Source organism: Carettochelys insculpta, chromosome 1, assembly GCF_033958435.1.
Source record: "Carettochelys insculpta isolate YL-2023 chromosome 1, ASM3395843v1, whole genome shotgun sequence".
Lineage (NCBI taxonomy): Eukaryota > Metazoa > Chordata > Testudines > Carettochelyidae > Carettochelys > Carettochelys insculpta.
In genome coordinates this window covers 377,042,177-377,060,051 of record NC_134137.1, presented here as the reverse complement: position 1 = coordinate 377,060,051, position 17,875 = coordinate 377,042,177, and the positions used below count along the sequence as shown (strand labels likewise).

General features: G+C 50.5%; 2 protein-coding genes across 3 annotated transcripts in view; one reads left to right on the top strand and one right to left on the bottom strand.

Annotated features, from left to right (window-relative positions):
- MEST (mesoderm specific transcript) overlaps positions 1-10,486 on the bottom strand; it is a 42,152-nt gene extending 31,666 nt beyond the window's left edge. The window contains exon 1 of one of the 2 annotated variants that reach the window (XM_074976046.1): positions 10,388-10,486. The gene's annotated coding sequence lies outside the window, so the exon portion shown is untranslated. The remainder of the gene's footprint in view (positions 1-10,387) is intronic. The other variant, XM_074976036.1, reaches the window with a different exon arrangement.
- A 5,578-nt stretch (positions 10,487-16,064) lies between these two features.
- CEP41 (centrosomal protein 41) overlaps positions 16,065-17,875 on the top strand; it is a 34,753-nt gene continuing 32,942 nt past the window's right edge. Inside the window, exon 1 of the mRNA XM_074984207.1 lies at positions 16,065-16,097. Coding sequence (XP_074840308.1) covers positions 16,065-16,097 — 33 coding nt within the window. The remainder of the gene's footprint in view (positions 16,098-17,875) is intronic.

Below are 17,875 nucleotides of genomic sequence, written 5' to 3'. Positions count from 1 at the left end.
GGAGGAAACACCTACATCAGCAGGCCTGACCAGGGAACACCGAAAGTGTCCACCTAGGACCCTGGACTCTGATTGCGGTAAGAGCAAAACGTCCTCCACTTTGCATTGAGGTGGGAGGCAAACAGGTCCACTTGGGGATGACCCCACTTCCAAAAATTGGAAAGAACGACCTCCGGGTGGAGCGACCACTCGTGATCCATAAAGGACCAGCTGAGCTGGTCCACTAGTGAATTGTGTAATGGACCTGCAACAGGGTGCTGTGCTGCATGGAGAAACCCCAGAACATCATGGCCTTGTGACACAGGGGAGAGGAATGCGCACCCCTCTGCTTGTTTATAGAATACATTGCCGTCATGTTGTCTGTACTGACTGAAATGCAATGCCCCACCAGATTGGCCTTGAAGGTGACACTGCCCTGACCTCCCTCACATTTATGTGGAATCAAAGGTCTGAATCGCTCAATAGTGCCTGCGTTTGGAGCTGACCCAGGTGCGCTCCCCACCTTGGGTCTGAAGCGTCTGTTACTAGAGAGTGGAAGGGCTGCTGGGAGGTGTAAAGGACTCCTGTGAGGACAACCTGCTTGCCCAACCACCAATACAGGGTCAACAGAATCTGTGGTGGCACCGTAACCACCAACTCTAAACTGTCTCTTGCAGGGCGATATGCTGATGCCAGGCACAATTATAGGGGGCGCATTCTCAACCTGGTGTGCTGAACCACAAAGTTGCATGCTGCCGTGAGACCCAGTAGGCACAGACAACATCTGGCCATCACGGTGGGAACTGCCAAGATGTCGCAGATAACAACCCCCATGGTTCTGAACCCGTCGGTGGGCAAGAATGCCCTGGAACACCTGGTGTCCACCTGGGCTCCTACTAACTCTATGGATTGGGATGGGAGCAACATGGACTTTGTCTCATTGATCAGGAGATCGAGGCCTAAAAACATTTGTCGAATCAGCTGCACATGCTGAAGCACCCGTTCCCAAGAATGGCCCTGGACCAACCAGTCACCAGGTACGGGAGCAGCTGCACCCCTTGCCTGCATAGGTGCACTGCTACGACCACCATACGTTTAGTGAAGAACCTGGGAGCTGCAGACAGACCGAATGGCAGAACTGTGAACTGATCATGGTTTCCCTCTGCCATGAATCTCAGAATCCTCCTGTGAGGAGGATAAATTGAAATATGAAAATACGTGTCTCGTAAGTCAGAAGCGGTGAACCTACAGGGGTGTTCCAGCATCAGGAGTATGAAACCCAGGGATATCATACAAAACTTTATTTTTTTTATGGCCTTGTTGAGCTCTCTTAGGTCTAGAATAGGCCTCAAACCCCCCTTAGGGTTTGGAATTAGGAAATAATGGGAGTAAAACCCCTGTCCCCTGAACCTTGGAGGAACGTCTCCTATGGCCCCAGAATCAAGGAGGGATTATAATTCCTGATGTAGCAGGGTCTCGTGAGGGGGTCCCTGAAGAGGGACAGAGAAGGGGAATTGGAAAGAAGGCACAAAGAACTGAATGGCGTATCCCCTCTCTACCATACAACAGACCCTCCGGACCGTGGTGATGCTGCACCACATAGGGTAGAAGGGGGATAGATGGAATGAAAAATGTGGGGGATGCTGCAGTGGGTGTAATTGGCTCGATGCTCCGACTGTGCCATCAAAATGGTGGCTTGGGCCCCTGAGGGCCTTTTTAATAGCCCAGAGCCTGACACTGTTGGCTGGAATGGTAACTGCCCATCTTGTTCCGCCTTCTGTTACCATCCCTTTGCAGTTGAAGAAGCAGTCTCTGCTGCAGACAGGGGTTAAATTGCCCGCGCTGCTTAGCCAGCATATGTAGACCCAGTGAATGCAGGGTGGCCCTAGAGTCCTTTAGACTATGGAGTCTTTTATCGTTTTTCTCCTAAAACAGCATTGGGCCGTCAAACGGGAGGTCCTGAACTGTCTTTTGGGCCTCGTACAGTAGGCCCGAGACCTGTAGCCATGTTCCCCTATGTATGGCAATTCCAGACACCATAACTCGAGTGCCAGCATCTGCAGCATCCACTGCAGCCTGTAGAGACACCCTGGAAACCAATTTGTTCTCCTCCAGCACTGCTGTGAAGTCCTGCTTGGCTTCAGGTGGCACCAATTCAGAGAACCTCGAGAGGGGACTGACAGTGTTATAAGCGTATCTGTAACCCACCCGTCGAATAAACTTTTCTCCAATGGAGGTCCAAGCACTTAGTGTCTCTATTTTTTGGGGAGGGACCCTGGAACCCTTGGTGCTCTCTATGATTTGCAGTGTCCACTAACAGGGAGCTGGACGCAGGGGTGGGGGTGGGTGAACAAATGTTCATTGCCCTGGGATGGAACAAAGTATTGTCTCTCATTCCTACAAGCCATAGGAAGGACGGAAGTAGGGGTCTGCCAGACTGTCTTTGTCATGGTGACAGTTGTCTTAATTATGGGCAGAGCCACCCTGGTGGGCCCTGCAGAGGACAAAATGTCCATGACCAGGTTCATCTCATCACAGACTTCCTCTGCCTGCACCCCTAAGTTTTGGGCCATTCTCCTACAGAGCTGTTGGAAGGCCCTGCCATCCTCCAACACAGGTGAGGCCAAAGAACCCTCTACTGCCTCATCCAGGGAGGATAAAGATGAAAACCCCTGGGCCTCCATCTGGAATGGGAGGGTAGCAGGGACCTGTCCTTGCAACTGGCCCCCCTGATAACATTACAGGGCAGTTGGGTAGCACCATGCTTGGCATAGCCATAGGTGCCAGCTGGCCAGGAAACCCCATGGCTGGTGGCTGATACAGTGCTGGTGTAGTCCTTGTCCTTGGGCTTGATCAGGTACCTGGGCTGGTCCCTGGATTTCCTGCACCAAAGGGATAGGCACCACTGGGATCCAGCCCTCTTGTGATGGCACCAACAACAGCACCGAGGTCGATGCTGGTGACATGGAGGCAGGCGGCTCCGAGATGTTTGCCAGGTTCTCCTGCTGTTCTGGTGGTGGGGCACCCAGAGACACCGATGGTGCCGAGCGTGGGATCGGCAGGACCCCGACACCCTGGACGTCACTCCCGCGCCCTGGATCTGTGCTTCATGAAAGGCCCTCGGGGTCCACAAGGTCCACTACTGCACACCTTGCGAAGCTGGCAGCCAAACCACGTCATCCGAACAGCGACTACAGTGCCTGTGACAGCTCTGCATGACACTCATGCTCCCACTACGGCCAGAGCTCAAGTAGGAAGAGCCTGACTCTGACGTCAAGTCAGAAGCCAAAGATCCTGGCGGAGCCACCGGTGTCAGTGCCAAGGACAACCGCGTCGACGATGGTGCCAGCCCTGGAGCATAGGGCACCTGGAACTGGCCCACCATCAGTCCTGGACCGAACCGGAGTGCTCGGCACTGAAGCCAGTGTCAAAGTCAGTGCCAAACTTGGCGTCCGCATCATGTCCACATGCACTGGAGGCTCCTCTGTCTCGATGCTAGGGCACCGGTCCTCCATGGACAGAGAAGATTGCAGCACTGCCATCTGTAAAAGGCCCTGGGACACTTGACACACCTCTGGCATTGATGGCAAGTTCAGAGAACGCAGGCTTCAATGTACACACCTCCAGCCCCTCAGCTGGGCGTGATGGCCCCATGGACTTGTGACTGCTGCGCTTTGACATCGGCCACCTGTGTTTCTCCTGCTTCCTCCTCTTCTTCAGCACTGGAGATTGATTCCCATGGTGCCGAGAGGGCAACAGTGCCTGCACCTGCTCCCAATGCTGGGAGTCCTTAGTCTGCACCATGGTAGATGGTGCCAATGCACTCTGCACTGAAGAGTCTCCACTCCCTGCTCCCGCTGCAGACCCCTGGGGCCAAGGAGCTGCTTCCATCAGAAAGACTTTGAGGCGCTGGGCCCTATCTTTCAAAGTCCTCAGCTTAAAGGCTTTGCAAATCGAGCAACGGTCATGTAAGTGTCCTTCCCCACAAGCAAGTCAGGCAAGCTGAACAGGGGAGGTTGCCCTTGGGTACACTATGCCACACTTGGAGTAAGTCTTAAAGCCTGCAGAGCCAGGCATTCCCTGATGCCAAGAAGCCCTGCCTCAGCTATCAGTTAAGGTGAGAGAACTATTTACCAATAAAACTATTTACACATACTTACGAACTATTTACACTATAAAAACAGGCTACTAACTAATAAGTTGGGTAGAAAAAGGCAAGAGCTCCAACGACCGGCAGCACAGCAAGTAGAAACTTCAGCGGAGGGTGGCTTAGGCAGTGCATATATTGGTCACCATATTGGCGCCACTCCAGGGGGTGCCACACGCAACCTAAGGCTACGAAAAGCTTCCAGCGACTGGGCATGCATCAGCACAAGCCCAACATGGAATGCACATGAGCAATCACTTGAAGAAGAGCCCGCTGTTACCCAAGAGTTGGAGTGTCGGTCAAGTCCTGAACCCCTCATGCTCAGCACTGAGGATATTACAGAAATGGGGCTTACTTCTCAAGAAGCCACTTATGGCCAATACTTCAGCTACCGTCGGCAGCCTGCTTTCGCTAGCATTCTTCAGGAATTGTCCCCTGCTCAAGTTAACACCAATGCAATGGTGCGAGATTTCTCATAAATGCTAATGCAGAGACTGGCTATATCACCAATTCAAATCCAGCTCAGGCTGGCAACCATTAAAGGTTTGCCTGATGGGTACTTTTAGGCATTTACCATCATCTTCACTTCTGTGCCTCATATCACAGGTAACCCATGCGAAATCATAGAACACTAGGACTGGAAGGGACCTCGAGAGGCCATCGAGTCCATCCCCCTGCCCCAATGGCAGGACCAAGTACTATCTAAACCATCCCTGATAGACATCTATCTAACCCATTCTTAAATATCTCCAGCGACAGAGATTCTGCAACCTCCCTTGGCAATTTATTCCACTGTTTGACCACCCTAACAGTTAGGAACTTTTATCCTAATGTCCAACCTAAACCTCCCTTGCTTCAGTTTAAGCCCATTGCCTCTTGTTCTATCCTCAGAGGCCAAGAAGAACAAGTTTTCTCCTTCTTCCTTATGACTCCCTTTTAGATACCTGAAAACTGCTATCATGTCTCCCCTCAATCTTCTCTTTTCCAAACTAAACGAGCCCAATTCTTTCAGCCTTTCTTCATAGGTCACATTCTCTAGACCTTTAATCATTCTTGTTGCTCTTTTCTGGACTCTCTCTAGTTTCTCCACATCTTTTTTGAACTGCGGTGCCCAGAACTGGACACAAGACTCCAGCTGAGGCCTAACCAGCGCAGAGTAGAGCGGAAGAATGACTTCTCGTGTCTTGTTCGCAACACACCTGTTAATGCATCCCAGAATCACATTTGCTTTTTTTTTGCAACAGCATCACACTATTGACTCATATTTAGCTTGTGGTCCACTATAATCCCTAGATCCCTTTCTGCTGTCGTCGTTCCGAGACAGTCTCTCCCCATTCTGTATGTGTGAAACTGATTGTTCCTTCCCAAGTGGAGCACTTTGCATTTGTCCTTATTAAACTTCACCCTGTTTACCTCAGACCATTTCTCCAATTTATCCAGATCATTTTGAATTATGACCCTATCCTCCAAAGCAGCTGCAACCTCTCCCAACTTGGTATCAACTGCAAACTTAACAAGCGTACTTTCTATGCCAATATCTAAATCATTGATGAAGACATTGAACAGGACTGGTCCTAACACAGACCCCTGTGCAACCCCACTTGTTATACTTTTCCAGCAGGATTGAGAACCATTAAGAGCTACTCTCTGGGTACGGTTATCCAGCCAGTTATGCACTCACTTTATAGTAGCCTCATCTGAATTGTATTTGCCTAGTTTTTTTATAAGAATATCGTGAGAGACTATATCAAATGCTTTACTAAAGTCTAGGTATACCACATCTACCACTTCTCCCCTAACCACAAGGCTCGTTATCCTATCAAAGAAAGCTATCAGATTAGTTTGACAAGACTTATTCTTTACAAACCCATGCTGGCCATTTCCTATTACCTTACCAACTTCCAAGTGCTTGCAGATGATCTCTTTAATTACCTGCTCCATTATCTTTCCTGGCACTGAAGTTAAGCTGACTGGCCTGTAGTTTCCTGGGTTATTCTTATTCCCCTTTTTATAGATGGGCACTATATTTGCCCTTTTCCAGTCTTCTGGAATCTCTCCTGTCTCCCATGATTTTCCAAAGATGATAGATAAAGGCTCAGATACCTCCTCTATCAGCTCCTTGAGTATTCTAGGGTGCATTTCATCAGGCCCTGGAGACTTGCACACATCTAATTTTCCTAAGTGATTTTTAACTTGTTCTATTTTTATTTCAACTTCTAACCCTACCCGTTTCCCCCTAGCATTCACTATGTGGGGCATTCCTTCATCAGACTTCTCAGTGAAGACGGAAACAAAGAAGTCATTAAGCATCTCTGCCATTTCCAAGTTCCCTGTTACTGTTTCTCCCTCCTCACTGAGCAATGGCCCTACCCTGTCCCTGGTCTTCCTCTTGTTTCTAATATATTCATAAAAAGCCTTCTTGTTTCCCTTTATGCCTGTAGCTAGTTTGAGCTCATTTTGTGCCTTAGCCTTTCTAATCTTTCTCCTGCATTCTTGTGTTGTTTGCGTATATTCATCCTTTGTCATTTGTCCTTGTTTCCATTTTTTATACAATTCCTTTTTTATTTTGAGATCATGCAAGATCTCCTGGTTAAGCCAAGGCGGTCTTTTTCCATATTTTCTATCTTTCCTACACAGCGGGATAGCTTGCTTTTGGTCCCTTAATAGCGTCCCTTTGAAAAACTGCCAACTCTCCTCAGCTGTTTTTCCCCTGTTTTGCTTCCCATGGGACCTTACCTACCAGCTCTCTGAGTTTACCAAAATCTGCCCTCCTGAAATCCATTATCTCTATTTTGCTGTTTACTATTCTACCCTTCCTCAGGATTGTGAACTATGATTTCATGATCACTTTCCTCCAAGCTACCTTCCACCTTCAAGTTCTCTCCCAATTCCTCCCTATCTGTTAAAATCAAACCTAAAACAGCTTCCCCCCGGTAGCTTTTTCAACCTTTTGGAATAAAAAATTGTCTCCAATACAATCCAAGAACTTGCTGAATAGTCTGTGCCCCGCTGTATTAGTTTCCTAACATATATCTGGATAGTTGAAGTCCCCCATCACCACCAAATCTGGGGCCCTGCATGACTTTGTTAGTTGTTTAAAAAAAGTCTCATCCACCTCGCTAGGCGGCCTGTAGTAGGCGCCTAGCAGGACATCACCCTTCTTTTTTACCCCTCTTAGTCTAACCCAGAGACTCTCAACACGTCCATCTCCACCTCAGTCCAAGTGTGTACATATTTAATATATAAGGCAACACCTCCCCCCTTTCTTCCCTGTCTATCCTTCCTAAGCAGGCTGTACCCTTCAATACCAATGAGTGTCAGTCAAGTTACTAATGCTCAAGCGTCCACATAGCTCTACCACCTTACAAAATCCACAAACCAGATGTAATCCTCGAGGCACCAAGACCATTGATATTATTATAATTGGAGATACACATCTCCTAGAACTGGAAGAAGGTAGAATGAAGTCTCTGCTCTACAGCCTTAGCTGAGAGCCAGCTGACTTTTAGTTCGTGCTGTAAAGCACGTGGCTTTAGCCCGTAAGATTGCAGGTTCATTCCCTCCTGCCAACTGGCCTTATCCAGAGAAGTGCTGATCTTTATTCTACAGACCAAGGATTCAAAGTGCTATGGAGATTAAACTGTCCGCTGACTTCCGGTGCCTCCAAATCAGGCGCTTAAGGCACACATGTGGAATCATGTTAAATAACCTTGTACTCCCTGTAAGATGAGTGCTTGGACACCTGCCCAGGAGAGATTCAGGTGCCACCCAGCTGATTATCAGAGCACCCACAGCTGGCAGCACGTTTCTCCTGTTCGTGCACATCTGCACATAACACATTTAATCTGCCCCTGTATGGAAAAAAATAGAGGGAACACTGATCCCAATTGTATTTCGGTCTGGGATAAAGTGAGGACTTTCCATTCCAAGGCTGTCAAACCATGAGCTTCCACATACATTAAATTCACACACAGATTGTGGATCACTCAATTCTCTGATACTCAGATCTCTGCATTTCTGCTTGTTCCCATGTCAATGGAAATATTACTTCATTAGGAGCAGAGATGCAGCAACATGGTGTGACCATCTTGCGTAACTAAATTTTTTGTAAATATCACTGGATATGATTTATATCCCTTGGGATCTTAACAAATAGAAAGCAACATTAATGAATTTCATCATTATGACTGCCTCCAGTCAGCGTGATCAGCTCCCTCACTGGCGTGAGAACTAAATTTACATGTACACAACACTTAAAGATAATCCTCTTAATAAACATTCTTACAACAGTGCAGAGCCTCCTGTTTTGAATGTCACAGACCACACAGAAACAGGGAAAAAAATGCACCAAGAACACATTGTTATGATTAGGGACATACCCTTTGCTATTTCAGGGTCCACAGTTCACCCCCCCACTGTCAATGCACCTCAGTCCTGACCTGCATTCAGCCATTGCCACTCCAATCCTGAATCCACAACATGTTCATCTCAGTCCTAATCTTGATGTTATTCCACTTGATGTTATTCCAAATACTGTCCCCCACAGAGTTTTCCTCATTCACCTAAACCCAGAGGACTCTGTAGCACTTTTGTTATTCCAGTCCAGCTTCATAACTCTTGCAATACATGACGGGGCAGGAGCCCTTGCTAATTCACCTCTGGGATTTCACACACACAATATAGTTCCTTCAAAGCCTCTGTAAGGTTGACCTACAAAATGCCTTGCTATTTCATTTTTCTTATTGTGCACCTTTCCAATTTCCATTGTGAAAGCAAAGCAAACAACTGCAAGTAGAGGGCTTGCAACAGAGAATCAGTTTTAACCAACTTTTCCCTGCAGGCTTTTTTCCAGGGCTATTGGGTTTTTTTTTTCCTGAAGCTTCCATTGTATAATCCATGTGCACTTAGTGTGAAGCAAAAAGTGTTGTTTTCCTTCACTTAAGTGCGCACAAAGTCCAGCACATCAAAAATGGGACACAAAAAGAAATGTAATTTTTATCTTTTTATTTAAGCCATCAACAAAATGTTAGGGCTATAAACTTTAAGCTGCCAAAAATGACAAGCACGGCATGTAAGCTTAATTTTCCCCACGTGTTCTTGTAAATGCCAAAGCATTAATTCAGCTCCCAACGTGACCTTTAACCTTTCATTATAACATTATTCAGTGTTACATGCAGTGCCTTTTTTGTTTTTAAAAAAAAAAAAAAAAAAAGAAAGGAAGGAGGGGCTGCTCCCTGCTTCCTCCCACCCAGCCAATCCCATGCTGAGACTGTTGACATACCAGCACAAAAAAAAAAAGCACTGGTTATGTGAATCCAGCAGAATCTACAAGCACCTTAAAAAGGCAAACACAAGCTTACATAATTAATTTTACACGGACTCCCCCACAAGTCAAACCCACACAAACTTAGAGTGACTGCTAGAGAGAGCTGCAGGAGTTTCCCTGTGAATGATAGTGTAAGTACGCAATTATAGCATTCAATTAGTCACCAGTCAGTCCCAAGTCTTCCCAGCACAGGACTGTATGATAGGTCCCAGCAGACAACGCTGTACAACTGCAAGGGCTGAGTATTTCACCAGAGAGCAAAACAAACAGCTGTCAGAACAGTTTGGGCAGGGGCAAAGCTTCATCTCCTACTCCGGGGGGACCCCAAAACCCCACCATCTGCTCTGGGGCAAGGGCCACAGCTCCGCATTTTCAGTGGGCACAGCCCCCCCCTCACCTCTAGGGTGTAGGGCCTTAGCCCCCCTCAGGCATAGTGCCTCCATGGGACCCAGCCACCTCACTCCAACCTCATCCCTCTTACCAAGTCCCTGCCCCCATACCTCTCCCCCTCTGGCAGAGATCACCCCCCCATCTCGGGCATCCACTTTCCAGGGGGAACAGCCCACCCAAACCCCTCACCTTCTGGAGGCAGGGCCATAGCCCCCCATGTACACAGTACCTCCAGGGGGCCCAGCCGCCCTCCCCTCACCCCCCCGCCCAGGGTGCAGAGCATCTCCAGCCCCTCACCCACACCCCTCCCTCTCTGGGGGCAGAGTCCTCCCCCCATCTTCCACATCCCCTTTCAAGAGGAGCAGCCCCCCCAGGCCCCATCACCTCTAGGGGGCAGAAGACCCCCCCCCAAAAGGCACAGTGCCCGCCCCGCCCCGCCCCGCCCCTCAGCCTGTCCTCAGATACCCCAGGGAGCCCCCCGCCCCAAGGGCAGAGCCTCGTTCCCGTTGAGCGCGCACGCGCGCCTCGCGCCCTCCGCACGTTACCTGGAGTTCAGGGGTCGGCGTGTCAAGCGGGTTCCATATCGCTTGCGGAGCGACTCAAGGCAGACGACGTGCGCGTGCGCAACGCATCCTTTCCATAGAGCCTCCCAGCGTGCCTAGAAAGTCCCGCAGCGCCTGTCGGACACCAGCGGCGCCTAGTGGGGCGCGGTGGTACTGCGCGGGTTTCTGCCGTTCTGGTTGCAAGGTAGATGAATGAGCGCATCCCGAATTCCTGATGCTGGTAATAGCCTTTTGGACGGGGAATGCAGGCTGTTACTGCGAGTGCCACTCCTTGAGCCGGACACGGGGGTCGTTTGCTGCAGCTGCCGCCTGATGCAAGTGTTTGCACCCGGTCTGCAGACTTTTGTTCTCTGTTTCCATTTTGCATGAATGCATCTGTCAGCAGCTGCAAACAAAGACTGTATTGACTTACTTTAGTGGGAGTAACAATCAGGCCTTAAGGACATATTTTTCAAATTTTCTTTCTGAAATATACTTTAATATCAGAGATGTCCGATCGAATGGGGCCTGATCACTTTGTCTAAAACCATGTGTGCACGCTACTGTGGATGTTTGAAATGAGGAGCGGCAGCATTACATTTTTAATGATGGACTGGTTTGCTGTTTTCATGGGTAAGGCCTTGGAAAAGATGGAGTGGAAAATAGCAGGTGATTAATTCATGTTTACTGTAGCACCCTGAGATATTGTGGTGTGCTCTGTACACACACATGCAAAGACACAGTCTCAGGCCCAAGAAACATGTTCGGCAAACAGTGAGGCACATGCTTGAATGTTTGCACATGAATATTCCCACTGATGTTGTCTACAGGTTGAATCTGTATAGGCTGGGACTCTGTGGTCCAGCAACATCCATGGTCTGGCATGATTTTAGTTAGCTGGATGTCCACTTATCATGGGGTGGCCAACTTTCCTGTGGTCCCAAGAAGTTTGTTTATAATCACTAGTACTTATTCTCAGTGTTATGTACTGTTATTTTGCTGTAATTTACCCTAAATGTCTTCCAAGAGCCCAGTAAGCAGTGGAAGTGCTGGTAATGCTGCTAGGCAATGTTGACTTCCCATGGTCCAGCAAATTCCCTCATGCAGCACCAGTCAGGTCCTGAGGGTGCCGGACTAGAGAGTTACAACCTGTACTCGTGATTTTTAACATAAATTGCATGATATTTGGTCATTATTCTTAAAACTACAGCTCCTGTACTTACATGAGGAGCTCTGCCTTCATTTCAAAAGGAAAGCTTCATTTTTTAGTTCTTATGGTGGCAGGGGACAGATTGAAAATATGACCTGAGCGTACACTAAAAGCTCAGAAAGTAGGAAGCAAAAGGAGAGCTCAACAAGTTAATATATTTTGAAATGGTGTAACTTTTAAGCCAATCGCGTAATGTTTGGGTCCTGATATATGATTTCTGAACACTTGGGATAAGGAATACCGTTAATTTTGCATAGTAACAGAGAGGAAGCCGTGCTAGTCTATACACTATCAAAACAAAAAGCTGTCAAGTAAGAAGTGGGTGGGTCCTATGAAAGCTCACCTAATGAACTATTTTGCTAGTCTTTAAAGTGCTACTTGACTGCTTTTTGTTTTCATTAATTTGCTTGAGTAGTCCATCATCATCATCACTATTTCCTTCCATCTTTCCCTCCCCAGTGCGGAGTGGCTTAGTTTCCTGGCTCCGCACCAGTCTACTTTATCATCTATCCATTCTCTGTGGGGTCTGCCTCTCCTATTCGAACCCTCCATTATGCTGAATACCAGAATGCAGGGCTTGTGAGGTGTGGGTGGCTGGCCCTGGCATCATGGGGCTTGGGTGGCTCAGGCTGGCGGGCAGGTGGCTGGCCCCAGCAGCATGGATCTTGGTGGCTGGTGTGCGGGCAGGTGGCCCCAGCAGCATGAGACTCAGGCGGGCAGCTGGCCCTGGCAGCATGGGGCTCAGGCAGCTGGCTGGGGCAGCTGGCAGGTGGGTGGCTGGCCCTGGCAGCACGAGGCTCTGGTGATTGGCCCGTGGCTGGCGGGTGGGTGGCTGGTCCCAGCAGTGCGTAGCCCAGGCGGCTGGCTGGCCCGAGGAGCGCAGAGCTCAGAAGAGTGGCTCTGGCAGCGCGGGGCTTGGGCGGGTGAGCAGCTGGCGCGGACAGCTCTGGCAGCTGGCGTGGGGCTCAGGCAGCTGGCCAGCTGGGGCTGCACCAGGCACTCGCAAGGGGTGAAGAAAAACTATTGGTGCTTATCTTTCATTTAAAATAACATTTTATATCAAGTCTTTGTGTTTATTTTAAATGGAAGTTTTTGTTAAAAGGGGGGGTTGGAGATGGTGGGGCATGAGGGTTTCTCAAAACTCAAAAGGGGGCCTGATGCCGAAAAGTTTGGGAACCCCTGTACTAAAGCATAAGGACTGATATCCCTTATTAATATCAAGCCTACTTGAAGGCTGAAGAGTAGGATTGCCAGATGTCCAGTTTTCATCTGGAATTCCTGGTTGTAAAGGGACCATCGCAGCTCAGCCATTGGGCCTGCCAAAAGTCCAGTTGACCACAACATCTCTAAGGCAGGCTCCCTGCCCAGCTCCCGAGAAGTAGTGGCATGTCCCCCCATCTCCTAGGAGGAGGAGTGACTGAGGGGCTCCATGCACTGCCCCCACCCACAGGCACCATCCCAAGCGTTGGCTCTGCATGGCCAGTGGAAGCTGCAAAGCTGACACTTAAGGTGACACCTGTGGGCATGATGTTCAACATATTTATCAATGACCTAGATGAGGGGCTGGATTGCACCCTCAGCAAGTTTGCGGATGACACTAAGCTAGCGGGAGAGGTAGATATGCTGGAGGGTAGGGACAGGGTCCAGACTGACTTAGACAAATTGGAAGACTGGGCTACAAGAAATCTGATGAGGTTCAATAAAGGCAAGTGCAGAGTCCTGCACTTGGGCCAGAAGAATCCCAAGCATTATTACAGGCTGGGGTCCAACTGGCTCGGTAGTAGTTCTGCAGAAATGGACCTGGGAGTTGTACTGGACGAGAAGCTGGACATGAGTCAACACTGTGCCATTGTAGCCAAGAAAGCTAATGGCATATTAGGTTGCATCAAGAGGAGCGTTGCCAGTAGATCCAGAGAAGTGATTGTTCCCTTTATTCGGCTTTGTTGAGGCCGCATCTGGAGTACTGTGTCCAGTTCTGGGCCCCCAATTATAGGAAGGATGTGGATACACTGGAAAGTGTCCAGCAGAGGGCGACCAAAATAATTAGGGGGCTGGAGGGTATGACTTATGAAGAAAGGTTGAGGGAATTGGTACTGTTTAGTCTGCAGAAGAGAAGACTGAGGGGGGACTTGATAACAGCCTTCAACTTATTGAAGGGAGATTGCAAAGAGGCTGGAGAGAGGTTGTTCACAGTGGTCATGGATGGCAGAACACAGAACAATGGTCTCAAGTGGCGGTTGGGAAGGTCCAGGTTGAACATTAGGAAAAACTTTTTCACTAGGAGGGTGGTGAAGCATTGGAATGGTCTCCCCAGGGAAGTAGTGGAGTCTCCATGCCTGGAGGTGTTTAAGTCTTGCCTCGACAAAGCCCTGGCTGGGCTGATCTGATGGGTTTCGTCCTGCTTAGAGCAGGGGGCCGGACTCGATGGCTTTTTTAGGTCTCTTCAAGCTCTATTGTTCTATCATTCTATAACAACCACGCCCTTCCCAGCCACCTTTGCCTAGGAGTTGGAGGGACATGCTGGTGTTCCCTGTGAGCTGCAGACTTCTGCTGGTTCAGCTGCTAAGGGGCCACCTTAGTACCCTCCAGAACACCCACAAACTGCACCAGCTGGAGCTGCCTAGAGTCCACCCCCCAGTCCTCCTCCAGCACCCGAAGCTCCTGCATCAGCTTAGAATTCCCCTGCACCCAAACCCTCTCCTGGAGCCTCAAGCCCCATCCTGCACTCTGAACCCCTCAGCTCCAGCCCAGAGCCCATCCTGTAGCCCAAACTGCTCAGCTCCAGCCCTGCTCCAGATCCTGCATTCCCAGCTCAGAACCACCTCTCCCTTCTTCCCCACACCCTAACCCCTGCCTTAGCTCTGAAAATGAGTGAGCAGTGGAGGGAGGAGTAAGGGGTGGGGCTTCAGAGAAGAGGTGGGACAGCAAGCAAAGCAAAGGAATTTTGTCTTCTGTGATGGCATCCCTGCAAATGAGGTACAGCAAAAGCCTGTTCATATCCTCTCATAGAGATCAGGTACAGATGGGATAATCAAAACCTGGAATGAGAAGGTGAAAGTCTGCCGCTCTGTGTGGTAGTCATGTGAGAGATCACCCACTCGTGGACATGTGTGCACTGGTTGATAAAAAGAGCCAGAAAATGGAGTGGTGAATAATCAGAGTTTTAGTGGGTTGTGTAACACCAAAGGCAAGAGGCCCTGTTGATTTCGTTCCTAACTGCTTGCAGGAAGGAGAGACCTGTGCAGGAAATCAACCCATCAGTTTGGTCTCTGGAGAGATGGAGATAAAAGACCCAGAGAGGAAAAATCTCCATCTCACTGTTATGCTCTCTGGAGCCTGAGGTGCAAAGATTCCCAGACACAAACAAAGAAATTCGCATGCTGCTTGGCGTGTGATAGCGCTAGAAGACACAATACTGCATCTCTGTCCCTATTGGAACCCCAGAGTCTTTATGTACTTATGTTGCTGGCTGTAACCTGTAAAGCCTCTCATCTCTTTTCTTAGAACTGAGGTTGCTCTGGGCTGGGATGCTATGGACAGGGGCTGCTCTGGTTGTGTTGTAGCCTCCTCCCACCCGCAGCGGCAGTGAAAGCAGGGATTCTGCAGCGAGGTCGGAGCAGTAATAGGGCGGAGCAGCACGAAGGAGCTCCCCAGGTGGAGTGAGGGGAGTGTCAAAGGGAGTCCCCACATGGGGAGACGGTGCAATGAAATGGAGAGAGACAGAGCACCCCACAGGGGAGATGTTTTTGCAATGGTGGAAGTGGCGGCGGGCAGCCCCCCCCGGGGTAGGTGGCCTTGCAATGGGGGGCGGGAATTGGTGGAGGGCATCCCTTCACTCGGGGGAGGCGGGTTTGCAATGGGCAGAGCGGCAGGGGGCAGTCCCCTCCGGGGGAGAGGCGGGGTTAAAACGCGGGGAGAGAGCGGCTGGTTTGCAATGGGGAAGTCCCCTGGGGAGGAGGCAGGTTTGCACTGGGGGTTGTGAAGAGGAGCTGCCCCACCCTCGGGAGCGGGGAGTTTGCCATGGGGGGAGCGGCGGGAGGCAGCCCCTTGTGGGAGGTGGGTTTGCAATGGGGAGAGTGGCTGGGGGCAGCCCCCTGGGAAGAAGGGTTTGCAATGGGGGGGAGTGGCGGTGAGCAGCCCCCAGCGGGGAGGCGGGTTTGCAATGGGGGGAGTGGCGGGAGGCCTTGCAGGGAACAGTTCCCGCTGCGGCGCGAGACACCCGCCCGCTCAGGCGCGAGGCGGCCCCGCCGCACAATGCGGCCGGCGCCGGCGTCACGCGTTGCCGGGTTACCATTGATCGCTCTCCGCGCGTGCCGGGCCGCGCCGCCCGCTGCCGGAGCAAGGGGCGGCGTGATTGGTCCAGGGCCCGGCGGCCGGCCAATGGGCGTGCGGGTTGCTGCAGGGGCTCGTTCGGGGCGGAGGGGGCGGTGCTGAGGGCTGGTGTCACCGCTTAGGGGCCAGTTTGAAAAAATGTCGGGAAGGCGGCGCATCGGGGACCCGGAGGTGAGGGGCGCGGGGAGAAAGGAATGGGGGGGGGGGCTGGTCCCGCGGATGGGGCTGGACTGCAGGAGGGGGCGCGAAGTGGGGGGAGGTGTTCCCGGGGATGCGGCTGGACCATCTGGTCCCGGGGATGGGGATGGGGTAGGGTAGATTGGGGGGGGGGCTGGTCCCGGGGATGGGGCTGGACGGGGGGGGGTGTGAATTGGGGGGGCTGGTCCCGGGGGTGGGGGTGGGGTAAATGGGGGGGCTGGTCCCGGGGATGGGGGTGGGGTAAATGGGGGGGGGCTGGTCCGGGGGTGGGGCTGGACCGAAGGGAGTGTGAATTGTGGGAGCTGGTCCCAGGCAAGGGGCTGGACTGTCGGGGAGGGGGAGTGAATGGGGGGGGGCTGGTCCGGACAGTTGATGCTGGATCATCAGGGGAGGTAACAAATGAACTGGGGGGGAGGAGCTGACCCCGGGGGTGTTGCTGAACCTTCCTAAAGGGTGTGAGTAATTAAGCCCATGTGTGTGGGGCTCTCCTAGGAGGGGGAGTCTGGTCCAAGGGGCACCTCTGGACAATCCTGGGTGGTGAGAAATTAATCCATGGTGTGGGGGGACAATCCTGGGAGCTGGGGGCTAGTCCTGGTTTGGTGCTCTAGGGAGTGTGAAACGAAGCCCATGGGAGGTGGAGCTGGTGGAGGGGGTGATGCGGGGTGATGGGGTGGGGGGGGTGGAGTTAGAAGTGCAGGTAGGCTCAGGAGGGAATCCTGGGGGTCCGTAGGGGAGCCAGTAGAGGTTTCTGAGGGGAAGGAAGATGAAAATTGCCAGCCCTAATGTTGGAGGTGGGATGCAAGTTAAAGGGAGAGGGCCCCATGCTGCTGCTATGCAGGGATGAGGGGGAGAAACTCAGTTTAGAGATTTTCAAATTACATTGCAAGGGGATGGTGACATAGAAGTTGAGAGGTTAAAGGGTTGTCCCTCTATGCCAGGGCTTCGGGGCCAGATTAAGGGCAAGTCTCCACTACAGCAGAAGGTCAAGTTAAGGTGCAGGTTGAACCACTCTAATCTGGAACTCTCTCATCCAGCAAACTCTGTAATCTGGCATGATTTTCGTTAGCCAGACAACCACTTATAATGGGTGTGACCAAATTTCCCGTGAGTCCATAAAGTTTGTTTCCAGCCACCAGTCCTGGCTCTGCGTGTTCTGTGCTGTTATTTAGCTGCAATTTTCTCACTCCGCCCAAATGTCCCTTAAGAGCCCATGTGCCAGCAATGCCCCACTGCAATTTACATTGGCCAAACTGGACAGTCTCTGTGTAAAAGAATAAATGGCCATAAATCAGACATCAGGAACGGCAATGTACAGAAGCCTGTGGGAGAGCACTTCAATCTCCCTGGACACTTGGTAGCAGATTTAAGTCCTGAAACAAAGAAATTTCAAAAATCAAATGGAGAGAGAAATCTGAGCTGCAATTTATTTGCAAATTTGACTCCATTAACCAAGGATTAAACAGAGACTGGGAGTGGCTCGCACCTTACAGAAGGAAAAACAAAAAAGCAGTCCAGTAGCACTTTAAAGCCTAACAAAATAATTTATTGTGGGACAGACCCATTTCTTCAGACCATAGCCATATCAGAACAGACTGTACACTTAATAATAAATTATTTTGTTAGGCTTTAAAGTGCTACTGGACTGCTTTTTTGTTTTGATGGTATATAGACTAGCACAGCTTTCTCTCTATTACCTTACAAAAGGAGCTTCTCTGCCCTTGGTGTTAACATCTCCACATTGACTGACAATG